General features: G+C 37.9%; 2 protein-coding genes and 1 non-coding gene across 4 annotated transcripts; 2 read left to right on the top strand and 1 right to left on the bottom strand.

Moving 5' to 3' along the window:
• The first annotated feature begins 358 nt into the window (after positions 1-358).
• Positions 359-10590, top strand: sass6 (SAS-6 centriolar assembly protein). Of its 2 annotated transcripts, XM_058401697.1 has the most exons (17): positions 360-572; positions 2402-2462; positions 2759-2838; positions 3008-3112; positions 3512-3683; positions 4186-4263; positions 4495-4614; positions 4857-5048; positions 5734-5928; positions 6579-6668; positions 7215-7394; positions 7973-8054; positions 8243-8367; positions 8513-8656; positions 9004-9098; positions 9718-9812; positions 9896-10588. In XM_058401697.1, exons 1-17 carry the CDS (start codon positions 508-510, stop codon positions 9964-9966), a joined length of 1950 nt encoding a protein of 649 aa, XP_058257680.1. In that variant the 5' UTR covers positions 360-507; the 3' UTR covers positions 9967-10588. The 2 variants fall into 2 exon arrangements, with proteins under 2 accessions (XP_058257681.1, XP_058257680.1); XM_058401698.1 differs by lacking the exon at positions 8513-8656 and having other exon boundaries at positions 359-572; positions 9896-10590.
• A 1146-nt stretch (positions 10591-11736) lies between these two features.
• mfsd14a1 (major facilitator superfamily domain containing 14A 1) lies at positions 11737-24196 on the bottom strand. The gene is made up of 12 exons (XM_058401700.1): positions 23927-24196; positions 19766-19861; positions 19174-19236; positions 18960-19087; positions 17636-17750; positions 17104-17322; positions 15230-15343; positions 14942-15013; positions 14727-14839; positions 14546-14643; positions 14040-14194; positions 11737-13825 (listed from the first exon to the last, which is right to left on the bottom strand). The coding sequence occupies exons 1-12, from the start codon at positions 24005-24007 to the stop codon at positions 13622-13624; spliced, it is 1458 nt and encodes a 485-aa protein (XP_058257683.1). The 5' UTR covers positions 24008-24196; the 3' UTR covers positions 11737-13621.
• A 262-nt stretch (positions 24197-24458) lies between these two features.
• trnag-ucc (transfer RNA glycine (anticodon UCC)) lies at positions 24459-24530 on the top strand. Its single transcript has one exon. It is a non-coding gene; the product is annotated as a tRNA-Gly (tRNA).
• The last annotated feature ends 97 nt before the right edge of the window (positions 24531-24627 follow it).

The following is a 24627-nucleotide window of genomic DNA, read 5'->3' on the forward strand; positions in this document are numbered from 1 at the left end:
AGATAAACGTAAGTTTCTGTTTTATTAAAATATAATACTCGAGCTCTTATAGATTCGTACACAAAGCTGGAGGTGTGTTCCAATTATACTGGAGTTTTATTCACGTTTAGCTTTTGTTAGCTACTAGTCAGGATAGCCTGGTTAATAAAGCTCATTTAAAAAGGACCAAAAAGTAACAATATTCATTTAACAGTTTCCCCCACAAAAACAACACTATAATAATAAGTAATAATAAGTATTTCTCATTCTGAATAATGTGGCTCAAATCGCAAATTATACAGATTAGCAAAGCGAAGTGCCCTAGATAGGACACTAGAACGCAGATTGGAACGTCTCCATGTTCAGGTTGACGGCATCATCACTTCCGGCTTCAGCGGCCATTAGCGGGAGGCGAAGCGCCAAACTCGAAATCTGCCGTTGACACGTAAAATCTGTTGCTGAAAAAAGTTGAACCAGGAGTACTTTAATATATTATTAATCGTTTTGTTTTTTTAATGTAAAACAGAAATGACAGAATTACTTTTTAACAAGACGTTGCAAGTGCACGTGAAGTGTAAAGACTGCGATGACAGGTAAACAAATGTTTTTTTCCTTGCTGCTGTGTTGATGCTAATGCTAATGCTAACTGTCGCTAACAACGAGCTGAACAATCAGCGCAGCTGCTCGAGGAGTTCAGCGGGTTTACATTAGCCAAAGATAACAAGGGGATCAAATAAAGAGTATTAAACTTTTTTTTTCCATTTAAAGCACCGTCTTAAAACTATCATTTCATTTTTTTGTACCATGCTTGTTTAAAAAATTTATGCAACTAAAGTATTTTATATATATATATATATATATATATATACATATATACATACACATACACATACACACACACACACACACACACACACACACACACAGCCGCTCAAAAGTTTGGGATCACTTGCATATTTCAGCTTGATTTCAGCTATGGAGGAAGACTCCATCAGCCAATCCATCTTGTGGGAGATGCTCCAGGAAGCATGGGGTGAAATCTCATCAGATTATCTTGATAAATTGACAGCTGGACTGCCCAGGCTGTAACTGCTGCAAAAGGTGTTTTTTTTTTTGGATGAAGGCAAAGTTTGAAGAAAACATTCATCATTTCCATCAAAATCATTATTTCTAACTCTGACATGTCAGCATGTCCTGTTCTTTTACTATATTTTCTATTCAGACTAATTTTGTGTGTGTTTCCTTGGAAAACAATACAGTCTTTGAGTGATCCCAAACTTTTGAGCGGTAGTGTGTATATATATATTCACTATAACGTTTAATTTCACACACATTCTATTCACTGCATAACATTTTGTTCAACATTAAAGAAGTGAACATTTATAATGATCATTGTATCACAAATCATTATGTCATCCGTGGACATAGATATGTATAACATTGTGGTTTAAGAAATAAGATTTGAAGTTTCTACATTATTCAGTATAGAGAGTTTTTGAAGGAAAATATGTCTATTTATCTATGGATCGATTGATAAAATGGTGTATATGAATAAATATATCACATTAAAGTAAATTAATTACACACACACACTTACACATCGATCAGGCATAACATTTCGACCACCTGCCTAATATTTTGATGTTCCCCCTTTTGCTGCCGAAACAGCCCTGACCCATCATGCTTCAAGATCCAAGAAGCTTTATTGTCATTTCAACCACATATAGCTGACGCAGTACATAGTGAAATGAAACAACGTTTCTTAAGGACCTGCTGCTACATAAACATACAACAACAAAGATGCACTGTGTATTCCGACACCTTTCTATCAGAACCAGCATTAACTTCTTCAGCAGTTTGAGCAACAGTAGCTCATCTGTTTGATCGGATCACACGGGCCAGCCTTCACTCTCCACGTGCATCAGTGAGCCTTGGCTGTCCATGGCCATGTTGCCGGTTCACCACTGTTCCTTCCATGGACCACTTTTGATAGATACTGACCACTGCAGACCGGGAACACCCCACAAAAGCTGTAGTTTTGGAGATGATCTGATCCAGTCATCTAGCCATTACAATTTGGCCCTTCATCAAACTCACTCAAATCCTTACGCTTGCCCATTTTTCCTGCTTCTAACACATCAACTTTGAGGACAAAATGTTCACTTGCTGCCTAATATATCCCACCCACTAACAGGTGCCATGATGAAGTAAATAACACTTATCTCCTCATCTCTGTGCTCATAATGTTATGCCTGATCGGTATATATATATATATATAGATATATAGATATAGATATATATATATATATATATATATATATATATAGATAGATAGAGATTATATATATATATATATATCTCGTCTCTTTCTTTATGATACTCAGGTGGTTGTGGTGGTAATCCTTTTAATTGTTTCTCATAGGCGAGCAGTTATCAGAATCAGTATTGAACTGCAGCTCATTTCAAACCCCATCCCCAGACGGGTGAGTGTTTAGAAAGGAAATGACACTTTTTGGCTCATATCTATGTAAGAAACCACTCACTATCCTGTTGTGACACAGTGGTGTGATGAAGTGGAGTTAATGCTGCCACACTGAAGCTGATGAGCATTTTAATCTTCTTATACCACAGCACTTTTCCAGTTAATGCATTTAATCTGTTCTTTGCATTTAATAATGTAGAACACCTATGAAAAGAAGTTAGTTCCTGTTCTCAATTACATTATAGTAATGATGATGTTCCCTCACCAGCCTCTAATTTATTTATTTTCCGTATAAAGGATTTGATTGTGCGGCTGACTGACGATGCTGATCTCTACTTCCTGTATAACCTTCTCATATCGGAGGAAGATTTTCAAAGGTACAGCATGTGTCCATGAAATGTTTTTGTACTGTTTTGGCTTTAACTCTGTGTGAATTAGTTGAATTAATAGTTAATTAATTTTTAATTCATTGTTAGAAAACTTTTCATTGACTAGGTGTGATGTGAATGTCAAATAAAGCTTTTTTTTGTTTTTTAATTTAAACAGCTTAAAAGTGCAACAGGGTCTCCTGATAGATTTCACCGCTTTCCCTCAGAAGTTCATAGACCTCTTAGAACAGTGCATCTCTGAGCAGAGCAAAGAAAATCCAAGGTAACTAATCTATCAGTTCTATGTGGTGTGTAATGTCACCTGCACAGGGGAATGCAGAACACGGGCCTGTTGACCTGTATGTATTTTGTATAGGAGCTCTACCTTTTCGTATGCTGTGACATAAGGACAAGTGGTAGCTTTTTATCCTCCAAATGCCTTATTCTTACCATAAATCCCTCTATATACTTTAGACAACAGATTTGCAATAAATGGGATGTAGTAGCTTACTGGATAAGGTGTCGAAAGGTTGTGAGTTCGAATTCCAGGTCCACCAAGTGGCCACTGCTGGGCCCTTAAGGAAGGCTCTTAACCCTCAGTTGCTAAGTTGTATAAAGTGTATGTCGCTCTGCCAAATGCTGTGAATGTAACTGTATTTTTTTTTTTTTTTTTTTTTTGTAGGTTCTTGCTGCAGCTTTCATCTCCATCATCTGCATTAAACCAAGGCTCTGCTAATCTAAACATTGTGGAGACCAACGCCTTTAAGCACCTCACACATCTGTCTCTCAAACTGCTCCCTGGTTCAGATGTGGAAATAAAGAAATATCTGGCTACATGTTTGGCCGGCATGAAGGTACAGGAGATAATGAGATGATGATGTAAAGTTAATATCTTTTTACTGTGTCCTGAACTGTTATCCCACATGTAGGCAAATAATCATTCAGAATCCCTCTAATGAAAACAGCGTGTATAAAAGTTTTGTAGCCCAAATCGAACTAAAACTTCACCCTGGATTTCTATCTGGAGATTTTCTTCTAAAAACGAGTGACGTGTGTGTTGTGACAGTATGAAGTGAGAGTTGTAGCATAAGTTAAAACGTTGTTGTTGTGCTGTCAAGTGTATCATGACCTCTTATCACAGTATCAATATTATGTTAATTAATTAGTGTTGATATGAAAAAGTTTGTAAAAAACCCACCCACACTGTACTATGGTGTCATTTGAAAATGGTGGTGGATATATTCTATTTTCATCTTTCCTTATTGTGAATTCTATAATCATGTTCCATTCAGTGTTGAGCTGTACCACAGTACACTCTGAGGAAAAGAAAGATTAACGAGTAAATTTTGTTTTCAGGAGGAAAAGGAGCAACTCCAACAAAAACTAAAGAAGACAGAAGAGGATCTGACCAGGCAGCTAAACTATACACAGCAGGTACAGCTAGCTATATATAGCTTCTTCTTCTTCTTTTGGCTTTTACCTTCAGGGGTCGCCACAGCAAATCATCTCTCTCCACCTATCCCTATCTTCTCCATCCTCAACACTTACACCCACTAGCTTCATATCTTCATTTATTGCATCCAGCTAGCTATATATGGCTAGAGATTTAAAAAAAAAAGAAGAAGAAGCTTCAACTTTCTAAACAGAAGTTTGTTTTTGTTTTAGACGTTGTCTGAGAAGAGCCGGGAGCTAGATAAACTGCGCTCTGAATGGACTTCACAAACAACAACTTTGTCCAGCAGACACACACAAGACCTCACAGCAGAACGTGAAAAAGCTCTAGAGGTACAAATCATAAACCGAAGCTTTAATGTTACACCGTGATTGAGCCACTATTATCTCAGGAAGTTTTTACAGTATTAAGATATTAATTGGATTAAATGGATTAAACTCAGACAAAGGGTTTTAAGTGCAGTCATGTCACTGCATAGAAATATAGAGATAATCTGATTTCAGGTCATTGGTAATGTAGCTAATGTAATTGGGGGGGAAACGCCTGTAACCTCAGTGTATATGTACATGTACAGATCCAGACGAGGCTGCAGCAGCAGAATGACCAGCTGAGGCGTGAGCTGGAGGCGACTCATCAGCGCAGCACGCAACAGCTTCAAACCCGACTCTCCGAACTGGAGACTTCCAACAGGGAGCTCACGGAGAAGAAGTACAAAAGCGACTCCACCATCCGAGACCTGAAGGCCAAGCTGCTCGGCCTCGAGGAGGTGAGATTCACTGATTCATTCCACAGTGCTGTTTTCTAGAACAGGAGCTATGATTGTTGTGTAGCTGCAAATGATTTATATTAATGCTCTTGTTTTCTGACTTTATATAATATAGTTTCTATAATAACAGCTCATTTACACAGACTGGTATGACCGACTCACCACATAAACTGATTAAAAACTGTGTGTAATAGTTGATTTAGTGACAATTTCTGTAAAGAGCAATGTGACACTTATTGAAGACGTCTTCATTGTCACCTCTTTCTAACAGTAGTAAATCTTTTCTGACATGGGGAGGAGTTTACACTTTGTGGTTTTTCAGTAAAATGACATTATTTTGTATTAACTTGTGAGCGATAGGTTGTCTATAGCTGCTATACTGTAAATAACAACAGGAATTAATTTGTTTCATGGATATTCAACAACATTAATGCAACTATAAAAAGATAAATGCTTGTCATTTTAAATAATTAAATTATATAAATGAAAAAATATATTGTAATACTTCAGAATGTACTGTTTTAGGAAAACAATCAGCTAATTCCACTTCATCACACCTTCCTCAAGTGATTATTTTTTTTGGAACAGCGGGAACACCGAGTCGAGTGTTTTGTCTATTGCTTCGAGTGCTGTAGTTGCTCTGCTCTGCATTGTCTAATGAGTTTTTGTATCGTTTTCTCTGCAGGAGTCTCAGAGGATGAAGCAGCAGGTGACTTCTCTCCGGAGGGAAAACAGCACCCTCGATACAGAATGTCATGAAAAAGAGCGACTAGTCAATCAGCTGCAGACTCGAGTAGCCGTGCTTGAGCAGGAGATTAAAGACAAAGATCAGCTCATACTCCGAACCAAAGAGGTGCTTGAGGCCACGCAGCAGCAAAAGGTAACATGATTTTATTTCGATTTTTTTTTTTTTTACATTTAATAATGTTAATTTAATTTTTTACATTTATTAATGTTAATAAATATATATATATATATATATATATATATATATATATATATATATATATATATATATATATATATATATATATATATAGATATATATATATATAGATATATATATATAGATATATATAGATATAGATATCAACCCCTTAACCTTTTGGTACCTTTTATACAAATGACCAATAATGATTGTACATAATGGAGTATTATTATTATTTCATTTGGCTTGGTACTTTCTTCACATAATGTTGGATTTTATTCCATAAAAAGTGCTATATAAGTATAAAATATTTTTGAATCTGAAGCTGTGGAATCTCAAACAAACCTACATTATAGCAGCTATAAACTGCTTTCCTGACTGTATATATAAATACATTTCCCTATACATAAAACTTCACCATAACAAAAAATGGAAATGAGTTTATTTGAAGAGTCTGTTGTACATCATAATCACATTAATATAAACCTGCATTACTGTCAGAGCTGCTGACAGTAGAAATTAGTTTAATTAGTAAACAGAAATTAGTTCAGTTTAGTGTTACAGTATAATATACATTTATTTATTTTTTTGTCCTACCTCAGACCTCTGTTGAAGAAACTGCTGAAAGTAAACAGCTACAGATTGGAAAGTTGGAGTCAACAGTGAAATCCTTATCTGAGGAGCTCATCAAGGTTTGTCAGAGATTTTATACAGTGATATCAGTCTTATTTTAAGTAGGATTTATTGCAGGATGAACAGTAGTTACTCAAGGTAGTTACATATAACTTCTTTAGCTTGGTTAGCTGGGGATATTTATATTTATATATATATATATATATATATAAAATGTTTATTCATATACATACTAATGCATACATTTTATGGGTCTGAGCAAAGATATGTACAGTTTGTGTATTGGGTTTGGACCGACTGATACTGTAAATACATGCTCCAGTATTAGTTTCTTTCAAAACCCTCTTTAAACATTTTTTAAAAAATTTGCAGCTAGTAGCTGATTATAAAAGAAAGCTTTTAGTGTCCTCTCCATGTTTCTGAATAAGCTTATTCAAAGTGTTCGGTATGATTAGCAAATCTAGTTTATTTTATCTGAGAACTCTTAAGCAATGTATGAAGAACAGGCCCCTCGAGGTGGATTGCTCCAAGCAGATTCTTCAGCCTGTTATTAATATTAACGGAAATGCTTGAAGTACTGACCTGATCTGCGGTGTGTCCATCAGGCGAACGGCATCATTAAAAAGCTGCAGGGCGATCTGAAGGCTCTGGTGGGGAAGATTAAGGTGAAGAACACAGTGACTGTGTCTCAGGAAAAAGTGCTACAGGAGACAACGGAAAGACTGCAAAGGGAGCAGAGGGAGCTGCAGGACACTCAGCACAGACTGAGGCTCAAAGAGGACGAGGTGAACACATTTTCTATTAATCTGAATTTGTTCATTAGGGAAGACTTTGCATTTTGTGCAGACATTTTAGAGTACACTGAAAATCATAACAGCAGATGAAGCAAAGCTTGTGTAGATGTTTTAAACATACCAGTGTTAACTGACCCTATGGAAGCTCCTCTCCTTTCCCATCTCTCATTAGTAATGTTTAATGCTTTCACCATTAATTTACACTTTTGGTCATAGTGAATCAAGAATGTTTTTAAATTCATTCTAGTGAAATTGTCAATGTTCGTTTAATGTTTTATACTAAATTGCCTTTTATCTTTGCACAGAATTGAAGCATCTGCAATACAATTGTGCAGTAAATCAGTCATTTACCAGCTAGAAACTGTGAGCTACAAAGGCTTTGTTAGTGGTGTCAGGTTTTAATAATTATAGATTATTCCTTCTGAGTAAGAATCATAGAGTTTTGCACTATAATTAAACGTTTTTATATTTATAATAATGAAAATACTTTGTACCCTGGAGGAGATTTCATTAGTGTATTTGATTTCACAGATGACTGAAAAGTCAAGTTCTCTTTCTGGTCCTCATAGGTATCGAAGTTACAGGAGCAGTTGGACTCCACCGTTAAAAAACTGGATGAGAGCAAAGAGGTGCTTAAAACTAATGAAAACGGTACGTGTGTGTGTGTTTGACTCTTAACTAACTTAAATAGAAAACAAAACACAAAACTCTTAACTAGCTTAATTATTCTTTAAGCTTAATTACAACCTGGTCACAGTAACATTACCACATCAAACATTTAAGTCACCATGCACCCATACTAACAAACGGTCATGGTATTTTTTTCTGTTGACCTTCAGTGATAACGTGGCTCAATAAGCAGCTGAATGAAAACCAGCTGTCCAGGAAGCAGGACACTGTTGGTGTATTTGAGACACCACAGCCTGGTGCTGGACTGAGACTTGCACCTGCTTCTCACAACATGGTAACACACATTCACACAATCTCTCTCTGATTTCTGTTCATCCCATTAATCTGTGTATTATGAATGAAATCCCATGACTGTTTAGCCGATGGGATTTGTAAGTGTGTGTGTGCTACCTGATTATAACCTTTTCTTCTTTCTTTAGCTTGATAGTAAGACTTTCTCCTCCCTTGGCCAGCCATATCCTGTAACCTCCACATTAAACTCCAAGCACTCGTTCCCTCTGTCGTGTGTGAGTGCTGGCCCGCATTCTGTCCTCACTTTACACAATCCCAACCCAGGACCAAAGGCAGGCTGCTTCTTCTTTTCTATTCTTCCTATACTTTTCACAGTCTTTTCTTTCAATGGCCATTGATTGGCATGCACTTACTTTGTAGTTTGCATGCACCTGAGTCAGTAGTAAATAATGTAGTAATTAATAATGCAGTAAGTGGTAAATAATGTAAGGGATAAAACACTCCGTGTCATGACGATATTGAAAAAGTCACATCCTGAACTGTTTATCCTACTTAGATCACAGTTTTTTATAAGTGAAAGGATAATGAGAAAAAACGAAAATGTGGCAAAAAAAAGTGCATTAATGTAAACCTGTCATTTGTAGCTGTAATTTAATTTGAGTTCGGTACTCACTGACAGGTCCAGTTTAACCCCATGAGTGCCAAAGCCAGCATGTCTCCAGTGGAAGGGAATGGAAACCCAACAGCACTACAGTCGTCCTCCAATAAGGAGAAGTGAGTCCCTGCTTTTTGTTCATTCCTTATCAGTGATGTCGTTAAGCCTGATAAACTAGAAATTTCACATTTTTAAATTTTGCAGGTAAAAACTCCCTGCCATTATGAATATAAACTGCACAGTGCACAGAGGTGATGTGATTGGTTGAGCATATGTATGCCTATAAACCTTTAAAACCTTGTGTGATTTACTTTAGAGTTTTGCTTGATCCAGGATACTGGGTTGTTTTCTGTGAGGTGAGGTATGGAAAGTTTTGTTTCCGAACAAGTCGATCTTTGTACTGAATAATCCTGATCAAATACCACATGACCTTGATCCTGTTTGGATCAATTCCAGTATTTAACCAGTCTGCAGCCAGTAATCTGCTGGGTACAAATGATAACTCTATATAAATTCTATAAACATTCAACTCCATTCTTTATTTTGCAAACTCACATGGACAAGGAATTAGGACCAGAATTTAAGAAAAGGGTGATCTCAGTCCTGGTGTACTTTGCTGGTGGTGTGTGACATTGCGCTGTTCTTATTCACAAGCTACAATTATTGACAGTATCTGGGCAGACGTTACAGTGTAAGCAGACCTCACATGCATTAACGCTGTTTTCCCCTGTCTGATAGCGGGGAGCCGCTCGGGTTGGACTCAAAATACTTTGAGAGACGAGATGAGAGCATCCCCCTGCGTGGCCTGGTACCCAGCATGCATCTGAACAAAGGTGAAGAAAATATCAGATAAATACTTAACACAGCTTTTTAAGTGAATGAGTAAACCGCTAACCTGTTCTGTATCTGTTTGCAGAAATCGCTAAACCCTCCTCGAACATGGTCAATGCAAAACCCGCAGCTCTGTCAGCGTATTTCCCCGTATGATAAACATCTTTAGTTTTTCTTTTTTTCCACCAGTGTAGGAAGCGTCGATTATTCAGGGGCTTCTACACACCTCTGTGTTAAGTGTATTATGCTTGTCAAATTATTTATTAAACACTGGTTTTAACCACTAATTGATTGGTTTGCAGCTGAGTGGTTGTATACACCATCTTTGTTTTTAGTTTGAATAAAAAAATTTTATAGGTGTTGAATTATCTATGGTGCTAAAACTGTGTGAGAGTACAGTAACATAACGGAGATGCTGCAAGGGATGAAACACTGTCCAGATCGTAACGGGAATGTGGGTGGTGTAATGCATGTGCAGTTAATCCTATTTAGTGTTATTGTAAACACTACAGATTTTCACTAATCTACGCAGTCTGGCTAGAATCTTTTAAAGGAACTTGTTTTTCTATATATTTTTTTTAACTCATGTCATAGTGCAACTGATTTGAGGAAACATGGTCGATAAAACAGGAATATAAAAGGTTTATGTCTAATTTCCACTGAAAGGTCATGAGTTTAACATCAGTGTGAGTGTGCTGGTTGTATATAAGTTGTATATAAAACCTCATCAGTTTCTGTGTATATACACAACATGACTGTTGTTCTGTACTTAGATTATTGATTTAATAAATCATTTTAAAACTGCCTTAACTGTCTGAGGAATCTGATATTAAGAAGAAGCAGTAATTTAACAGTCTCCTGAAGAACTGTACTGCCACACACCTTTTACTGACATCATGACTTCTTTACTGAGGTTAAAGCAGAGGTCACTCTTCCTTAAAAATGCAGTCTTTTAACTCAACTCTCTTACTCAAACGGGTGAAGACCACACTTCCATCAGTAGGCATATCCGTCAGAAGCCATTTCTCTTTTACTGGAATTGACACAGGCCTTAGTTCCTTCACATGCAGTGACACACTGGGCCACACATTCACTGACTAAAACACAGGCCAGACGCATAGCCTACCTTCATTAGGAACATTAGCCAGCAGTCACACCACCTTTATCAGCTTCATCTGATACACAGGCCACATCTTCACTGGTAATGCTGCATCACTCAAACCAACAGACACACTTCCTCTACTGGGACTAACATAGAGGCCACACTAACTACAAGTGAAAGCTAGAAGCCAGGATTCCATCACTTGACTGATAGAGGCCACACCTCCTTCATTGGGACTGACACGAGGCCACACCTTCACTGGGACTGACATGAGGCCACACCTTCACTGGGATTAACAGAGGCAATACCTCCTTCACTAGAAACTGACAGAGGCCACACCTCCTTCACTGGGACTGACAGAGGCCACACCTCCTTCACTAGAATTGACACGAGGCCACACCTCCTTCACTGGGACTGACAGAGGCCACACCTCCTTCACTAGAATTGACACAAGGCCACACCTCCTTCACTAGAATTGACACAAGGCCACACCTTCTTCACTGGGACTGACAGAGGCCACACCTCCTTCACTAGAATTGACACAAGGCCACACCTCCTTCACTGGGACTGACAGAGACCACACCTCCTTCATTGGGACTGACACGAGGCCACACCTCCTTCACTGGGACTGACAGAGGCCATACCTACTTTATTAGGAGTGAAAGCCAGAAGCCATGATTAGATCACTGACACACAAGCAACACCTATTTCATCAAGACTGACAGACAGAAGCTGTCTCTTTTACTTGGAACTTACACATAAGCCACCTTTTCCTTCTATGGGACAGAAAATGAGAATAGAAAAAACCATTAGCAAATCCTGCTTTGAATGTCAAAAATACTTTTATTGAAATGTTTTAGGGTACATCATGTCATATTTACACGCTTAGCTGATTACAGTTTTACTGCATGTTAAAATCAATAATAAAATAAAAGGCAGCAAAACATAACAAGAACATAGAAAAGCAAGCAGAAATTATAAATAACCAGAACACAGCTAATTCACACCTGCCATCATTCAATAAAAACTTCTATTTTATTTGGTCAAAATGTTTTTGTCTAAAAAAAAACTGAAAAGTATACAAGGCCACTGAAATTCTTCTCCTCATTAAGTTCCTGCAACTCCTAAACATGAACGCTTCCTACATACAGACTCCGGTCCTGTCCACAACATTCCTAAAGCTCTACATGTTAGTGTGTCCTTCTCCAATACTCTGAACTGTTATCTACATCGAACGAGATCGATCAAGTGTGTTATTGGAGGTGAAACACAAAACATGTAGTGCCTGGGACTGAACAAAAAAGAAAAAAAGAAAAAGAATAGTGAGTGAAGGCACCAATAACTGAAGTGGTACAAATAATACACATATCTTTGTGGATAAAGGAGCTGTAAAAATGAAACCATGTACACATGGAAGCTTCTGTTTAAGCCCTGAAACTGGGATGGAAAAGCTGTATAAGGAATTGTTTAGGCATCAAAACAGCTGATCTTTTTACAAATCACATTAAAGGAAAGATTTTTCAATGTACACAATGTCCCTCTTATACCTAATGTCAGATAAGACATGTTTGTTGCCTGATTTAAAAGGATAATGATGGATTTGTATGATTTGAAACGGATTAAAATGACAAAATTCCACTTTAAATTTGTAAACAGATTTTTTTTTTTTTTTATAATTCACTATGAAGCTTACTGAAGACCAGTGTGAATTTACAGAGTATATTTTGGGTGAGATAGACTTCCATGAGCTTTACATGACGTTAGCCTTCACACGTCTCACACTGATCGGCAACATTACAGCTTTAACATGCTTTCACATATGCAGCGTTTAGAGTGTTTGAGTGGAACCCTGGTGTGTTCTCCCCACTAATTACCCCGAGTGTCTGAGCCGAGTGTCTCCGTCTGCTTCCAGCTGAACTGTGGTGAAAGAGTGAGAGTATTAATTCTGAATGCACTTAACTGCAGGAGGTGAACAAAACATACTGTGTGTTTTTGGGTGGCAGATTTTTCTTCGTCTTTTTTAATATAGATTTGAACTGCTAAGCTGAACCAAAGGACAGAACTGTAAGACTGATAAAGCAATTAAAAAGAGAAATATACAGTATTAAACTGGTTATTTATATTGTATAGTTATCTAAGAATTGATTTTGCACTGGCTCCATGTTCTCTGTGGTTTTTATAAAGGATTCTTGAATTTTTATGAGGATGTTTCAGCCCTACTTTTTCCACTTTGGTATTTGGTTCATTTTAATTATGTGCAAAGCAAACCAAATAGCAAATGAACAAAAGGACTGAATTGTACTCTGATTCCAACTCAGTAAACAGACTAATAGATGTGAAGGCACACTGAGAGAAACACTGGGTACATGTGACTTTTTTCAGTGAACTATTCAATTAATGTGAGATGAGTACGGGTTAGCATGCTTGCGTTCAGAAACGCTCCTGACCGAGCTTCATGTCCCTGAGTGAGCCCTGTCCAAAATGGGAATGCAACTTTTAAGAAGAAACAAAAAGACCAGCAAAAGAGATAAAGAACTATAAAATGAATAAATACAAGCCACTGCAACGGTGCCACTGGACAGAACCGTCATTAAATATATGTTCCTCTATGTACACAGGCCTTTTTTTTTTTTTTTTTTTTTTTTTTTTTTAAAGCTCTGGGTTTGATATAGATTCGCATTTGTCACGTCTCTTGTTCAGGGTTTTCTTTCACACGTTGGTGTCCTGCAGCAGGGGCTCTTTGGCCTCTGGAGGCTGAGCGCTGTGCTGATGCCCGTGACCCGAGGCGTGTTTCTTCCAGCTTCCTGTTCGGCTACCCAGAGGTGTGTGTTCAGGGATGAACAGAGCCACAAGGAGCGCTAGCAGCACTGAGCAAGCGCCAAAAAGAAATGGAGGACCAGGAATTATAGCACTCTGGAAAGAGACGGGAGTGAGAAAATCAGTATGCTGAAAAGAAGTAATGGTGTAGTTTTAAAAGTGTTCCAGACATGGAATTTATTTGCTAATTTCTTGGCTTCAGTTTGTATTTTTCGAGCTTTAAAATAAGCCCTGACGCCAGACTGAAAAAAAGCTGCCTGGCTCTGCCCACATTGCTCTGAGAGGGTGTGTAACGTGTGCTGCGGCTGACCTGCTGATGGAGCTGAGTGTGACGCTCTACATCTTCACCTCCATCAGGAACTTCATCCAGCTCCACGTGAAAGATGTAAAAGATGAAGCCGTAGAGAGCCGGACCCAGTCCGTTACACAGACCACGGATTCCTGTAACCATTCCCTGACCCACTCCTGTGTACACACACACACACAAACTCAAATACTAGATTCTGATTGGTCATATTAATTTTCCATGACAGTACTTCTGACAGTAATGCAGCTGTAAATCAGAGGTTCATTCTAATACACTATAGTTTCTATAACAGTGCAATCAGGGGGACTTATGGGCAACCATGCTGTATATGTCAATTAAAAATAATTTGTAATCTTTGATGTGATATGAATTGTTCTTTATTGTAATTTTTAAAACTTTTTTTGGACTTTTTTACTTTGCGAAAGATAAAAAGCTGCACAATAAAATCTTCCTTTTACAACTGTACTGCCATTTTGCCATACTAATAAATCTAAGAGCAAGTGTCTCACCTTGCTGGTCTGGGTCTGCAGTGCGGGACACTAGTGCACTAACAGCGGGGAATGTGATGCTGGACATGGCCGCTACAGCACCCGCAGCCCACATCATCCTAACGAGACAAAGAAGATCATCAAAAACCTCCAAATCACTTCTGTAAAGTCACATGACCATGACCCCCGTCCTCACACTCACCACGGCTCCGAACCGAACCCGTACCACGCCAGCTGAAGGATCTGGAAGCCCAAACCCAGCAAGATTGTGTTCTTGTTCCCAATGGAACGCATGAGTAAACTTAACACTACAGTCTGAAGGGAAGAAAGTACAAAACACACATGCAAAGCCTTTATTAAATATGAATATTACAAAAGTATGTTGAGTATAAAAATTGGAATAATTAAAGCACAAACCTGTGCAACAATTGAAAGTAATCCTAGTACAGCTATGAAAGCAGCAACACTTTCTGATGAAAAGCCCATTATCTGTACAAAAACACAAACAATTCTTTATTCAAACACGAAAGTTTAGAAGAGAATATGTGTATTGTATATGAGGTTTAAAAAAAAACATAATAATAATAATCAACTCATGTTCATCACAACAGTCTGTCAATTAATTTCCTGTAACAGCAGGGTATGACGTGTTTTATTCCTTAATTATAAGGCATGTCTACAATAATAATGATTTGATAATCAGACCTGTCGCAGGTAGAGGAAGAAGCTGGAGTACTGGCCAGCCTCTGGGAGGTACGACAGGAATACTGTTATACAGATGAGCAGCACCGTTGAGTCCTGGCCAACCTTCTTCAGGGACTAGAGAGAGAGTGAGAGCGGTATATATTCAACAGGCTGGTACTTGGAAATCTCTTTTGGACTAAACCTAAAGCACAGATCATTGTGCAGTACCTCTTGTCTGTGCATCATCAAAACGACACTGTTACTGAGCCCATGCTTACTGAACTACTTCTCAAGCTATACCCGCTCAAAAACAGGAACAAGGTTTTTGAGATTATAAAAGTTCTTAAGCTGGATAGAGGGCGTTAATGACATTTCTAGAACAGCAGCTCTGACAGTATTGCAGCTTCAAATCACAGATCTATATAATGCACTCCTAATATGTTTTTTATATTAACGGAAACGTTAGGGTGCTCGAAATTGCTCCGCCTCATCAAATCACTAACAGCGCATTCATACTTACATACAGTAATCCCCCATTTATCGTGGGGGTTACGTTCCAAAACCAACCGCGATAAACGAAAATCCGCGATACACTGACGCCACCCCCAAATGCTTTAAGCCATAAATGACCCTCCCACACTCTTTAAACACACACAGAAAACATTTGCAAGCATATAGCGAGACGAATTTTGGGTAAATACGTACAAATATCACATTTATAGTGAGTACTGTATGTATGTATGTATGTATGTTCCTTGCCAGAAGCCTTAGAAGGTGCAGAGCATTTGGGTGACAAAATAGGGCTTGCAGAAAGACCGTAAAAATACAGCATACGCAGAACAAAATGAAAGAGACACATGAAAAATTGGGATGCTGGAGAATTCTGCTTCCCTTTCCCCAACTGCACACATAGCCAGCAGCCAATCACAACCGTGATTAATTGAATGGGGCATTCCGATTGGCCAGACTCGTTCCTCCAGCCGTACTGTATTTAGATTTTCAGCATCCTCGCACCACGCTTTCCTAAACAACGCTATGTGTTCTTATTAACATTTCACTTCATTTACAATTAATGTTTATATTTCGTAATTAATAATTATATTTTTATTAATAAATTACCTTATTTCAACATAAAAACAATTCACTATAAGGTTTGCAGATACCGCAATATACCAAATAATGTTCCAAATAAAAATCTGTGATATACTGGGACCGCGAAATAGCGGGGAATTACTGTATTACATTTTACTATGTTTTGTAAATCTCGATTCTGTCCACACAGCAGTGGCAGCTATAATAAAATCCTGTCACGGTGTGGGGGACGAGCCCTGACCGACCCCTGTTCACACTGTGTTCTGTACTGATCTCTCTTTATTCAGTGAACAATAACAGTGTAACAGCCACTGTGCTGAACACGCTCTGTTCTCACAGAGAGCTGAAACCTGCTGATTGTGACTCACGGAGAACAGATGGATGTTCTGTGTGCATGTGATATTTTAGGATCTTGAATACTGAATACTTCACTGTTCCTGTTATCCAGCATTAGAAACATTTCAGAAACATGTGTAGTACAACACTGCTGTCAACTCTACAGACTCAATTCAACACTCAATTCATCTGTGCTTCATCATGTGCAGAGACTCATTCACCAGTCTATCTCTCTGACCAAAGACAGACACAATCTCTTCGTAATTCTATCTTTTCATTATACATTGTAATATCATTCTTACATCTGCCTATTCAACCTAGGTTCTATCTAGCATCAGTTTATCTGTACATCTAATTTTGCTGTGAACACACCAAGACAACTACACCAGCAAAATGTCCATTCTACACTGCTGAGAAATCCTCATAATCGTTAGAGCACCACAAATCACACATTAAAGCACACTCACGGCAAAGGGGTCAGCCTGTTCCCAGGAGATCGGCGCTCCCCACGACGCCGGTCTCATTTTCTCTGGTAGTGATTCAGGAACAGCCACCAGGATGAAGCAGATGTCCAGCATGGCAATCGCTGACGCTAAAACCACTACCAGACTGTCTCCATACGCTCGGCTGAGGTAGGCACCGATGGCGGGGCTGGTCACCAGGCTCGCCGCAAACGTGGCTGAAACCTAACAGGAACCATTGAAAGAGCAACAGGTCAAAATACAACGAACAGGAATTAGGACAAAAGAACACAATCAAACTGATTAGTATGTTCAATTAATAGCCAGATTATAGCCAGATATATGGCATACACTAGCAGTGGAATACTAATGGAAAAGAAAATGTATAAATGGATCATTAAATACAATTCTATTTTATAAATTAACATAGAATCAGTTTGCAGTCTCACACAGCAAACAAAATGATGACATATAGAACAAACTTCTCTTCTTTGGCATTTAATGTCCATCAAGAATATATTGTAATAACTGTACACACCAGTCCATATGCCATGCTGCGTTCATGCTCCTGCGTGATGTCGGCCACATAGGCAAAAACCACTGAGAATGTCACAGCGAACACTCCAGACACAGAAATGACCGCAAAATACCACCTGAAACAGAACAGGTCAGAATTACAGTACAGCCAAACATGTATCTATGTCTAATTAAATCCACATCCTCAAATAAAATGACTCATTCACAAAAAACTGGTTTCGGTACTGTTCTCAGTGCCAGGCTTCTCAACATCACACGGGTGTGCTGCTCACTGATATCAAAGATCAGCTTCTTTATAATACAAAATACTTTATGAGACGTTAGAAACACTGACTTCTTAAGAAAAAGCAGGAAAATGTAATAACTAGTACAATTTCTTTTTAACATCTCATCATTTACAGTCAGAAGAATCACATTAGAGTACGTATAGAAGTGAAGCAGATGGAAAATAATCAAGTACAATAAAAAAAAAATCCTGCAGCTAAAATTATAGCTGCAACTTGCACACAAAACTTGACCTATTGTGCTTTTTCTTTTTACTGTGAACAAGACTATTCTTTATTGGTGCTATACAGTTAAAGTGCCAATATCCTCATCATACAGAGTCTGTTGACTTAACTTAAAGACACAAGACTTAACTTGGACTCTTGGGTAAAAACTCAAAACTTGATTTGGACTTTATTTTATTACTTGTAAACATGTCTGATATAAATATACCTGACTGATGCACGATCATGGTATTCACTTTGTCATAGAGATTATTAAAATATCTAGCTTGGTAGCTAATAATTCTCAAATTTTATGTCTAAATAGTAATAATTATAAACGTGTACGAACTAAAACAAATATAATAATTACCAGTTGGAGACACCCAAATGTTTTGGGAGCGCCAACCTCATATGTGTGAGGTCATGGTGTAAACAAATACTCCTAAAAAAGAATGTTGTTAGGAGAGTAACAACATGGTTTAACTTACTGGACCACTAAAAGAGCTAACTGCTATTTATCTTAGCTTAACAATGCTGTCACAGAAACTTAGCTACTTAACCTAGTGATAATGCTGCCGTAGAAAGGACTGATTTCCCAGCTTGAAGAGCCAAACAGCTCTGAGGTGAATGTCCAAGCCGTCATCTTGTAATTACGGTAACTGAACCTTTAAATACAACCTAAATAATTTGTTGAACATGTGTGCCCTTATAATCCACTTATTTTTACTACATGAAGTCTTGAAGTTTACACTGATGCTGATAATAAATGAAAAGGGCCACTGAAGCAGTAGTGGAAGGTATAAACTGTGGAGATAGTAGTGAAAGCTGGTGACGTACCACGGGCTAATCTTCATCAGAGGGATGGGAGCACATGTGAAGAAAACAGTGAGGAGGAGAAACGACTTCCTTCCCCAGACATCAGACAAAGCGCCGATCAGAGGTGCGCTCAGAAACGACAGCAAACCCTGTGACCATCAAGAACCAAGTGTTTATTACTCCAGCCATGTTTAATTGGGAATCAACCAATCAGACAACAGATTAATTACTGTACCTTCACTCCCTGTATGAGGCCATTCATCAAAAACGTGTGCTTCGGAAATGTTTCGTGAAGAACCTAAAACAATGATAAATATCATTAGTGAATTATAATTGAGCTCAGTATCGGGTTTTAGAGAACTTCAACATCCATTCAGAACTGAAACAACTTCTTTTCATTGGTTTGCTATTAAGTTTAATTATTTTACGTTGAATTAATGATGTGCCATCGCCTTCATTTTCTGGAATCAAATATGATATGACCAATAATGTACCTTTCTGTACCTATTTTTTAATAATATTAATAAATATTTACTCTCTAAAAGCAGCTGATTTAAAAAGTGGAATACACACAAATTATAGATTTAATAGAAAAAAATATATATAAATACATAAAAATCATCATTATTATTATTATTATTTAGCGGGTGATTAAGGCCTTTCCAGGGACATTATTGACATTTTACAAAACCCTAAGATCTAAACAGATTTTTGCCTTAAAAAATGTAAATAGTTTGACTATTCTGCATAATATTTATTTTCATGGAATTTCAGATATTGCTGAGACTCTATGATCAAAAAGCATAAGTAACATATCCTTGACTTACCACCAGTGTGGGTGCAGTCAACAATCCCCAAGCGAAGAACTCCAAAAATATGACGATGACAGCATGATAAACACTGGGGGACCCGAAACCCTGCGGCTGTCAGGAGACACATGTACAACTGTTAAATACCTGATAGTAAGAAAGAAAACATTTCGGGGTGTTATGGAGGAAAATAATCAACAACTGGGTGTTTGTTGTGGTGAAGTGAAATGTTTTATTCCTCGTATATGACAGCTATTTGTTAATGATTACATTTTTTATTGACTAGAGAAAGTCATAATATTTATCTATTTATAGTTCCATGTCATTGTTGTGAACTGTCCAAGCTACAAGTTAGCTCCAGTTCTCAGTTACAGCTATAAACAGTCATTACCTCACCAGTTTCTCTTTTTTTCTATTTCATACAATAAAGACACAAAACACAAACTCCTCTTTCTTTGAGATAACAGGCATAACGTTACCACTTTATCACTGAGACACATTCTATAAATGTTACATGAACCTCCTTCAAAAGGAAGTCACTAGATCAACGATTACACGCATTGTTTAAACCATTTTTGTGAAGTGTCCTTTATACACGTCCTTGTCTATGAATCTTTAACACACAGAGCTTTAATATAAAACTATAATTTGAAAATTAATCAGCACCTTCCAACCAATCAGAATCGAGAATTCAGCACTGCTTCTGAGGGTGCACAAACATTTACACAATATTTTCCTAGGTTGAAAATTATCCAATGAATGCAATGAATATGTGTGTGTGTGTGTGTGTGTGTGTGTGTTTGTGAGAATGAGTACAGGAGTGGGTCAGGGAATGATGTGTGCAATGAGTGTGTGTGTGTGTGTGTACGTTTGTGTGTGTGTGTGTCTGAGTTTCATCACGCACATGCGGCTGTATTGTTCAGGTTGTAAAACCATGACAGCTTTAACAGAAGTGAAGATAATCACCACAGCAACTGTATGTAAAATGAAACAAACTCAAGTTTGTAACAAGTCTACTGTGTGTCTGTGTCTTTGTTTCTGACAAGCTGTAAAATAACGGTCTTATGGTTGTAATGGCTGCTCCGACTACAGTCATAGTCAGTTTCTGGACACAGGAATGAGACTGCACCCAAACCTGTGTGGCTGTGTTTAACCTGTTTCTGCTGTACACACGTTACACTATTTACATTGCTTTCACTCCTACCTAACTTCAATCCATACATGTCCGTATCTTATATGATGGATATTAAACACACTGAAGAACACAGCATTACTGACCATAACTAAAATAAACACCTGCATAGTTCTGGCTAATCAGCTCAGCTCTGCACACTGCCACACTACTTAGAACTGGAGACTTCATAATAAATTTTTCCTTTAACACATCTAATCATCAGTTCTAACCAGAGTGAATGAATGTAAATATATACACTACATTGCCAAAAGTTTTGGGACATCTGCCTTTACATGCACATGAATGTAATATGGAGTTGGCCCACTCTTTACAGCTATAACAGCTTCAACTCTTCTGGGAAGGCTTTCCACAAGGTTTAGGAGTGTGTTTATGGGAATTTTTGACCATTCCTCTAGAAGCACATTTGTGAGATCAGGCAATGATATTGGACGAGAAGGCCTGGCTCACAGTCTCCACTCTGATTCATCCCAAAGTTGTTCTATCAGGTTGAAGTCAGGACTCTGTGCAGTTCTTCCACACCAAACTCACAGTCTTTATGGACCTTGCTTTGTGCACTGGTGTGCAGTCATGTTGGAACAGGAATGGGTCATCCCTAAACTGTTTCCACAAAGTTGGGAGAATGAAATTGTCCAAAATGTCTTGGTCTGCTGAAGCACTAAGAGTTAATTTCACTAGAACTAAGGGGTCAAGCCCAACCCCTGAAAAACAACACCATGTATGTTTTATCAGCTCTTTTCAGATAATGTTTTTCAATTGTTTGGTTTACTCCACTAAAATACCAGTCCACCAGCATGTTCCTCATGCTCTAACCAAAATAAGGAAGGATATCAAATCTAAAACCTCAGGAGGAAATTCAGGACCAGTAACACATTCAGACAGAAACCTGTACAAATCCACAAGACAAGAGAAGCTGAGTTACATCATGTACACGCTAAGGAATATACTCACGAGTGTGTGTCTGAAACAAAACCATTTCATAAGAACGGGAGGTCAAAATCCTCCAGTCGTGACACACAGACCCAAAAGGAAAAGGTGTGAAAGAGGTGGCTGGAACTGGGGAGAAATTATAACCATGTCTTCACAACAAATATTTTAAACACAAAAAAAAAACAGACAAAATAATTCTCCTACAAAGTATAAAAATTTAACACACTTGATTAGAAATTCCACAAAAAGAGGATTTTGTGAAAGAATTTAGTAAAGTACTACTCTAAAAAAAAAAATAGGGACATGTTTTTGTGTGAATAAAGTGTGAAAAATGTTTCACTGGATTCTCTGAGATGTCTTAAGACATAAGCTTAAGCTAACTGTGTAAATAAGTATGCCTGAATCTACTGCTGACATGCCATTGTGAAACATTCCCCAGACCGACTGACACTGCATGGATTAAACAGCAGTAAATAACAGCTATGTTCCCACCATTCAGTAACTGATGTCCTTTGGGTGATTTGCAAAATGTCTTTATGATTAATAAGGTTTAACAAGGTTCCAGTCACTAAGAATGACCTTTTTCAAGCATTCCCAAACAGTTATGAATAAAAACCTGAATTAAAGTGTTATCTTTTTTTATTTACTGCTTCCAAATCCACCTTTGGAAACCATTAAAACCAATTAAGCAATACTGAAGTTATTATTACTTCAGTTATGTTGTCCATTGCAACAACATTATCCCCTACTATTATTCATTGCAACCCAAGCTGCTGGAGAGAGAGAGAGAGAGAGAGAGAGAGAGACAGAGAGAGAGAGAGAGACAGAGAGAGAGAGAGAGAGAGAGAGACAGAGAGAGAGAGAGAGAGAGAGAGAGAGAGACAGAGAGAGAGAGACAGAGAGAGAGAGAGGTCGAGGGCGAGAAGAGAGGTTGAGGGAGAGAGAGGTGCTTTATAGCTGCTATAATATAAGTGATAACAGGTACTAACTGGTCAGCACTGGCAATTTTGTTGTATGTTTGTGTATAAAATGTGTAGTTCCAGGAGATTCATCAGCTTAACAGTGTATCCACTCAACTTGCTTATATATATATATATATATATATATATGTATATATATAAAATTTTTCCTGCATGATTTCATCATAGAAAATGTGGTTTTGTAACCACATCTTCTTTACCACTTTCATTTCCTTCTCAAGCAAAAAGTATTCCTTTCTGAAAAGTATTTCCATCCAAGTTCACGTTGAGGTTCAGTGATCGCACCAGTGTGAGAAAGCAGGAACCTTTGGAAGATGAGGTGTAATATCATAGTAGCTCAAATACTCTTATTATTTATTTGTGCTTATTAAAACGGGAAGTAGGACTGTACAATAACGATATAAAGATAAATCTTTATAAACACAATCTGATGAATATATTTCAGATTAAACCTACAAGACAACCAAGCTAGGGGACAGCAGATTGAGGGAGATGGTTGTTGGTGGCAGACAGGACGGTTTGAGTATTTGAGAAACTGCAGCTCTTCCTTGATTTTCACACAGATGCTCGTATTAAAGTGGTGAAGCTTGTGAGTGAAATCATACCTAGATACATTAGGAAAAATGTCTTTTACTGAACATACAATGGCTTTTAACTGATGACTACAATCTGTTACATGACTAATACACTGATGTGTGATGATGATAACAGTGCATACAGCGATCGAAAGGTACTTTATTCATCCCAATGGGAAATTCAGTGTTACTTTTGTTAAGCAGTGCCTGTAATAACACTACTAGTATAGTTATTGAGCGAGGATGATGAGAGTATTTACAGTGTATACAATAATAACGAGTAGGTTTTAGATATGATCGTGAAGGTGAATGAATGTACAGTACAGGTGAAAGATGCTGCTCTGCCAAAACAGAGGAAGTTGCCATGATTAACTTCACTAGGTGATAATATACACAGTGACCGATATTTATCCTTTAGCAGTGAAGTAAATGAATAAAAGTGACAATGCCGTGTTGTGAGATCTTCCTCTGAGCTTGTTTGTGTATTATTTAGTGAACTCACCGTTCCGCCATCCTTGATGATGATTTTCTTGGCCAGCAGGAGACTGCGATTCACCCGTTTCTTCTTTTTGCTCTGTGTCATGATATAACCATCCTAGTTGATTTCAATGTTGTTAGCGAGTCTCGAACTGGGAAAAGATTATAAAAGGAAGATCCTGTAAAAGTACGGGAAACATTTTTTTTTTTCTTTTACAGTTGTACACTTTGCGTCGCCCATTCAGTTATACACACCGGCGCCATCTTGGCGAAAAAAAAACTCAAACACACGAGCGGTACGCCATGACGTCACCCCACACTATTTTGGGCGGACGTACGTGATGACGTAGACATCATTCGATTTAGAGGGGGTGTGTCCGAATTTGTTACTTTGCTGGGCGTTACTTTGTTTGATATGAAAACCCGTTTCCGCCACTGAATAAAAAATAAAAAAAAAGGTTATTGCGACTTTTTATCTCACGATTCTGACTTTTTTTTCTCAGAATTGCGAGTTTATATCACGCAGGTAAAAGCCACATTGCCAGGAACTTACGCAAGCGTTGGTGGTATAGTGGTTAGCATAGCTGCCTTCCAAGCAGTTGACCCGGGTTCGATTCCCGGCCAACGCATGGCGCCTTCTTTTCTTCTGAGTATCTGTTTAAAACGACCGATTTTCATTAAGGAAATCTGCGTATCAGCAATGGAAAACACCACACATGGGCACAT

This window comes from Hemibagrus wyckioides, linkage group LG10 (genome assembly GCF_019097595.1).
Source record: "Hemibagrus wyckioides isolate EC202008001 linkage group LG10, SWU_Hwy_1.0, whole genome shotgun sequence".
In the NCBI taxonomy this organism is placed as follows: Eukaryota; Metazoa; Chordata; class Actinopteri; order Siluriformes; family Bagridae; genus Hemibagrus; species Hemibagrus wyckioides.

Excerpts from the sequence above, each read along its gene's own strand:
- sass6 (XM_058401697.1), top strand. The coding sequence starts at position 508 with ATGACAGAATTACTTTTTAACAAGACGTTGCAAGTGCACGTGAAGTGT. Across the intron at positions 573-2,401 it reads TGTAAAGACTGCGATGACAG|GCGAGCAGTTATCAGAATCA; the intron begins GTAAACAAATGT and ends TGTTTCTCATAG. Across the intron at positions 8,055-8,242 it reads GCTTAAAACTAATGAAAACG|TGATAACGTGGCTCAATAAG; the intron begins GTACGTGTGTGT and ends GTTGACCTTCAG.
- mfsd14a1 (XM_058401700.1), bottom strand. The coding sequence starts at position 24,007 with ATGACACAGAGCAAAAAGAAGAAACGGGTGAATCGCAGTCTCCTGCTG. Across the intron at positions 15,344-17,103 it reads AACAGGCTGACCCCTTTGCC|TCCCTGAAGAAGGTTGGCCA; the intron begins GTGAGTGTGCTT and ends CTCTCTCTCTAG. Across the intron at positions 14,644-14,726 it reads GGGTTCGGTTCGGAGCCGTG|GATGATGTGGGCTGCGGGTG; the intron begins GTGAGTGTGAGG and ends TTGTCTCGTTAG.